Below are 6959 nucleotides of genomic sequence, written 5' to 3'. Positions count from 1 at the left end.
GACGATTGTGAAACTCCTCATTCATTTATCTGTTCTACAGTATTTTATGATCAAGACTTAGGTTTGTGCGTGAAAAAATTTGAAGAGTCTCAATGTATGGTATTCCAAAACTGCCATTTCACCATTGAAGTTCAATCAGAAGAAAGATAAATATTCGTTAAGATTTTACATTTTATGATTTTAATAATAAATAGAAAGTGGAAATTAACATTTTTAAGAAAATTAAAAAATTATAAAGTGACAGCTAAATTTAATGTTATTTAATTTTATGTATTGATTGTTTCAATGTGTGAATTTATTTTTTGTTAATTAATATTAATCACTTTGGATTTATTATTTGATATATATTTGTTTCTTTTTTTTTAACTTTTCATTTGTTTTTTGGGACTGGGGGGGGCCCAAAATCGGGCTCCCCTGGACCCCGATTTTGGGCCCACATATATCGCCGCATTTGTAATAAAAAATAGTATGTGCAACTCGTGCGACGTTGTCGATTACTACAATTAGATTATACTATTAGACTATTTTTAAGCAATTATTTATTTTAGCATTCTAAATTTTATTTATTTGGAATGCTTGCGGTCCTGCTATTTACTCGCTTCGCTGGTGCGCTAACTTCACGCCGTGTCATAATCGCTCATTTAAGCCAGTCGTATCTTAATGTACTATTATGTTATCATCCTAAAATTTACAGTGAAAAAAAAATTCGCGGGAACAAAAATTAATCGATTATTTACTTAACCAATACAATAATATTAATACAACATATGTTCTTATTTACAAAATTAATAATGATATCATTGAAAAAACATTACGTAAAAAATACGTAAAAAATTATATAAAATTTTGATAATTGTGTTTAATTATATCAAACTGATTATTTTTCTTTTTTTTGTGAAAAAAATACATAAAAAATTCTTTTAATCATATTTAAAAAATTTAATTTTTCAATACAAAAATATTCTGACAATATGCAATTACTGTCAGCACAGTTGTTAACATTTTTAACTTTCTGCGTATTAGTTCAATCTCAGAATATTAATTTCAATAGCGGACGAAGATTTTCAAAGTAATTATATTTTTTTATTTATATATTCTGTAATATATTGTTAATCAATTTTTGTGTCATATTGTAGTAATTTTGAGCAAACATTTAATAAGCAAGCGTTAGGATTTTCAAATGATGGAAAAATAGAAATTCAACCATTAACATATAGAACATTGAAAGGTGCCTTGTCTATCATTAAAGAAGTTTTTTTTGCCGATGAAAACTTAAGCAAAGGTTGTAGTGTATCTTATGATCCTGGAGCCGCTGAAGAACTCGAGCCGTTATGCGCTGGTGTCGCTGCTGATGGGCTTAGTGTCGTTGCGATTGATGTTAATACAAGGGAAGTCGTCGGTGTTATTTTAAATAAAGTACTTGTAAGTAAAGCATGTACTGAAAAAATTACTTGATCCAAGAAAAAAATTTAATTTTTAAAAATCAAATTTTTTTTTTAATTAAATTTTGAAAAAATTTTCTTTTTAAAATCGAATTTTTAAAAATCAAATATTTTAAAATTAAATTTTTTAATTTTCATTTAAAAATTAGTTTACTTACTGAGAAACAGTTAAAATTAATTCAAATAATTTTTTTATTATTTTTTTATTTCTATTAAAGACACCATTGCCTAAAAATCAAAAAAGCAACCTTGAAGTATTTGGTAAAAATAGCAAGCATAAAGCATCAAAATGCTTTGCAAATGTGAACATCAATATTGAGTCCAGAGTAGATCTCTTCGATTTATACAAGGTCAATTGTATACTGGAAATGACTTTTCTGACAGTCAAAAAAACTCATCAGCGAAAAGGAATCGCCGAATTATTAATGTCATTAACATTGAAATTAGTAAACGAATTGAGAAGAGGAATAGCCAAAAAAACTTCCGTTGATTTTAACAGAACGTCAGTCAATAATGCTAATGCTATTCCAAGTCTTGTTTCAGGGACATTTACATCTACATATTCTCAAAAAATAAGCGATAAACTTGGTTTTGATAATATTATGGAGGTGAGTTATGATGATGTGATATTTAATGGTCAAAAATTGAGTACAAAACTAGATAATATCCAGAAATCTGCTCGAATTGCTGCAAAAAGAGTTTAAATACATTATTTTTTCAAATTTAAATTAATTAGTGTGATCTTGATGATGTAATAGTAACAAAAATGATTTTGTTTCAATAAAATTTCATTCTGACAAATTCATGTAGAGTAAAATTAGACTGTAGCTTATGTTTTTCTAGTTTTATGGTGTTATGTCCAGCAAGGTCACTAGATTGCTCGTACTGCCTCCTTCTGGACTGAGGTGTGAGTTGTAGTCACGCGGGATCTATTTAAATTTATTGTTGTTTATTAATTCAGCTTTTGATAATGAAATCTGTTGGGTTAAGTTGAAGAAAAAAGAAAACTTTAGTTAGATGGACTGTTTTAAATGATAAACAATAATTAACGAAGAGCTTGATTTTATTCGGTGGTTTCAGCTACAGCAAGTGCTCAGTTAAAGTTCTCAGGGAGAAGTGTAGTTACAAAAGTATCGGCTCGAAGTCGGTGGTTCCCGGCTTCACTTCCCCCTCTATGTTTCAAACGAATATACTTATTGTTAGTCTATTACATCTTATACTTATTCTAACATATATATACTAATACTTATTTTAACTTATACACTAATACTTATTCTCGTCCATGTCTGTGCCTATATATATTTTGCTTGGTACATACACAAATGTATACCTGGGCTCACAATTATATCTTAAATTCTTATGGTGTATCCATTAACAAAAGTATTAACTTTAGAACATTATTATTATTATTATTATTATTATTATTATTATTATTATTATTATTATTATTATTATTATTATTATAACTTAATTATTATAAATGTTATAAATATAATTATGTAAAGTTTATCTATCATAGCTATAAGTTTAGATATTAATTTATAAATGTTACTTATTAAATTATGATGATTAAGACGTTTAAATTTAATACAAGTGTTGCAGATTAATTATGATTTTGGTTTATTAATTAATATGAAATATTGTTATTTTAATTAAATATTAACTATTATTTTTAATATTATTAAACGTAACTCCAATAGTTTATCAGTTATTTATTTAACGAATAGTATTATTGTTGGCTTGGTTCTATGGTCTTATTCTATTTTATAATTTACGACCTCTTGAAAATGCTTAACGAGAATGTATATGTAACTAACAAACCCTTGAAGGACATTTAACACATGGTTTTTCTTTTATTAGTTTTCACAAAGGTTTAATTGTCGAGTAACACAAGCAAGCTTGTTCGGGTACTTTTATAGTTCTGAGAAATGTTGACAAAGTTAGTTTGTTGATTGTTTATTTAAGGAGATTACTATACTTTAATTTATGTGCTACAACAAATTTTGTATATAAACAAAATGCATTATTTATAATATATAATTTATTATAAATTAAATTAAATAATTTAAATTATAGTGAATTTGCCGCGTAATGCATCAAATCGACATCTACTATATCATCGGATATAACAATGGTCACTATAGAGTTTTTACCTTTTGTAACTAAGGGTTTAAGGTATCATAAATTATAGGATTTAGGATATAGGATATCCGAACAAAAACAGCTTCACTGTAAAAAATCGCGCCAAGTCTACGTTCATAAGACTTATAAGAAAAAAAAATTTTATTTTCTTTACAAAAAGATATAAAATCAAAATATTAAAAAATCCAAGTAACCGATATGATTGTATATAAATTTCGGAAATTAAAAAACATTTTGTTGTAAATTCAAAAATTAAAGAAATAATTTTGGAACGTATTTAGTGTGCGTGGTTGCAAAATATTTTACTTTTTATAAAATTCGTAAAATCTATCTACTAAGACTGAAAAAAAATTTGACATACACAATGATGCACACCAAGTACAGGAATAAAATTCGTATGACAAAATAAATAAATAAATATATTTGACTCGTCCTGACGCCCCCACTATTGCAACACTTAGGTCTGCGCGATCAACTGCGTAATGTACAAAAATAGTATGTAAACAGCCATCTCGATATAACCTTAAAACTCACAAAGATTATTATATTAAAATTAAAAAATGTCAATCAATGTGGAGAATTGTAAGGTAAGTTGAGATATTAAATATATTTAAAATAAATCTTATTTAAAATATATTTAAATTTAATATTTAATCCCATTGAAATTTAAATATGCCCGCCACTGAGGTTTTTTTTTCATTGATGGGACAAAAACTCGTAGTGGGAAATAGGATCGTCAAATATAGAGAAAGAATTTGGTCAAACATGAAGGGAGGTCTAATATAAAGGGATTTCACTGTAAACATAACACTGAAATTATCTGATCTACTTCCTTTTTAGATATTAACAACATCAATATCCTATCCAGTATATCTAATACTACATCCATACAAATTATAACGGGGTTTTGCCTGACCCGGGGATTTATCAAGCCAGGCTCACCGTTTATATTAGAAAAAAAAGGGCGCCAGGAGAATGATCTCCAATTAATTACTACTGCGACTTCAGCTAGCTCTTACCTCTTGCTCAGGGTGGCGGGCCATGCTGAAATACTCGTTGTTAAAAAATAGGACAGCAAACTAAACGAAAACTCTTAAAATTACTCGAAATAAATTCAGAAGAATTTAACAGAAAAAAATAACAATTTATTTAACAGAAAAAAATAACAATTTATTTAACAAAATATACGTCGGAGGTCGATATTAACTTTTAACAAAATTATTAAAACGTCGTAACTTAACGTTTCTCTTAATTTTAAACCAAATTTAAAACGTCGTCACCTCAATTTTATTTCTCACACTCGCATTCATACATCGGCAATCACACTATGTAATAACAGCATTACAAAAAAAATAATCGTAAAGCGTTGAATCCTCGCGTATTATTTTGTTAATCAAAATATTTTACAAAATTACAACGTGGACTCGAAACGTTAGATTCAACACTGAACAAGAACGTCATCTTACCAAGCAATTGAGCGTCGTCCTCATCGTAGCAGCTCGGAAAAGCTTCATGCGGTCGACTCGATAAATAAATTATTTAAAAAAAAAAATAAATACTTCAATACAATTTATCAATTAATTTCAAGTGAACAAAATCGCGACTTACTTCGAAATTAACTTTAGGTTGCGGAGCGCGCAAAAGCGCGTCCGAATCCGTCAAGCCTCGAATCCTCTTCGAGTCCAGCCTCGAATCCTCTTCCTCATAGAGAAGTACCCGCTTCTTCCTTCGTTGAAGTTGGCGGCGCTAGTCTTAATTTCCATTGGCATTGATCCCCGTCGATAGTTGATTTAGGTCCGTATAATAGTCAACGGACCTTCACGACAGTATTTAGTCACCTCTGCTCCTGCAGTACTGACTAACCAACTGTCATCGATGGTGATCGTCATATTAGAACGTGCGGTAATGCAGCGTCGATTGTCCTCAGACCTCTCGGGTGCCTCGCTCGCTTCGGTACTCGCTTATTATCGTCGTAGCTCTATCCTTGTCGCTCCAATGCATAGCCTGGTACTCGCTGTGACTCCCTCTGTCTTTGTTACTCGTCCAGCGTTACGTATTTATACAAAATAATTCATAAAAATTAGTAAAATTTTCATTCATTCACACATAACATTCACGACGTTGGATTCGAGCCTGGAAGGCTATAATACCCCAAGTATTGGGCGTCGAATAAAAATCTACCACGTTACAAAATTGTTAACTCACTGTTTTAATACTTTTAGTATAAAAATTTCATTGATAAAACTAAATATGTACAACCTTAGAGTTTTATAACAGTGGAAAAAATAATTACTGTTTTTTAAAAATTGCTTTCCGTAATTATATCACACAAACGATAGTACGGAAAGTCGGCAAAAATAATATACAAGACATTTTTTGGATTTACGAAGTATCCAGTCATCAATTCAACCATTCCATCGGTGAATGTCAAATCTACCACTGATCCTCGAAAATTCGGATCTCTCATGGATCGAGCAATTTCTCGAGGAGTTTTGGAAACACTGGAACTAATCGACAAAAAATTGATGTAACACTGGAATTTTCGATCTGTTTGGAAGATTTCATCTTGAAGTGCCTTTATGGCTTGCCATTTGTGCTCATTAAGCTTCCAATGAGACTTCCGATGGTCATTTTGGATTTTACAATGCAGACTTTGGGTACAACCTTGAAATCCGACATTTCCTCTTGCTAACAGGATTTTTCCCCGATGCTGTCCAAGAGTGTCATCAATAGACCAATGGTCAACAAACAGATCACGAAATTTTGTGATGTACTGCTTCAAGACATAGCAATTAGATTTATGGTTTTTTCGCTCGTCAAGTTCTTCTTTCATAAACATTAGCACTAGCTCTTGAGGATGATTTTTTAAAAAATTTTGTACTTCGATCACCAGTTCATCAAATGTGATCCCTAAGTGGAAATAATAGTGATGCATCACAAAAGTGTTGTTAGTTAGACGTACTCTCATGTCTAACACACGAATTCCAGATTCTAATTGCGCGAATATTGATAAGTCTTGTGTTTTTACGTGTTCGTTTAAGTCTTCACCATACGCCGCTGAACTGTGACTTCCTATAAAAGTGAGAGTACTTAGTTTCCGAGAATCGGGTAGTTTTGATAGGTATTTATCGGTTCTTGAGTTGGGTGATCTGATTGGCTCAGGAGGATAGCATCCCAAGATCGGAGAACATAAAGAACTCAGGATCAGTATCCGAAGGGATTTAAAGATCTTAATCATTTTTAAGCGATCTGGAAAATTAATTATCGATTAGTTTGTTATTTAAAAAAGCATTACATTCAAATTATAATTAAAAGCATGCTCATGAATTGATAAAATTATTTATTTAACGAATTGAATAATAATATCTGATTAAT

At 30.1% G+C, this 6959-nt stretch overlaps 1 protein-coding gene across 1 annotated transcript; it reads left to right on the top strand.

Annotated features, from left to right (window-relative positions):
- Positions 1 to 894: 894 nt before the first annotated feature.
- LOC123271047 lies at positions 895 to 2226 on the top strand. The gene is made up of 3 exons (XM_044737282.1): positions 895 to 1069; positions 1137 to 1422; positions 1661 to 2226. Exons 1-3 carry the CDS (start codon positions 972 to 974, stop codon positions 2144 to 2146), a joined length of 870 nt encoding a protein of 289 aa, XP_044593217.1. The 5' UTR covers positions 895 to 971; the 3' UTR covers positions 2147 to 2226.
- Positions 2227 to 6959: the final 4733 nt, after the last annotated feature.

The sequence above is a fragment of the Cotesia glomerata genome, linkage group LG8, assembly GCF_020080835.1.
Source record: "Cotesia glomerata isolate CgM1 linkage group LG8, MPM_Cglom_v2.3, whole genome shotgun sequence".
Taxonomy (NCBI): domain Eukaryota; kingdom Metazoa; phylum Arthropoda; class Insecta; order Hymenoptera; family Braconidae; genus Cotesia; species Cotesia glomerata.
The sequence above is the reverse complement of the archived record's forward strand: the minus strand, read 5'-3'. Positions and strand labels throughout refer to the sequence as shown.

Coding starts and splice junctions, on each gene's coding strand:
- LOC123271047 (XM_044737282.1), top strand. CDS start 972: ATGCAATTACTGTCAGCACAGTTGTTAACATTTTTAACTTTCTGCGTA. Junction 1,070..1,136: donor AGCGGACGAAGATTTTCAAA/GTAATTATATTT, acceptor GTCATATTGTAG/TAATTTTGAGCAAACATTTA. Junction 1,423..1,660: donor TTATTTTAAATAAAGTACTT/GTAAGTAAAGCA, acceptor TTTCTATTAAAG/ACACCATTGCCTAAAAATCA.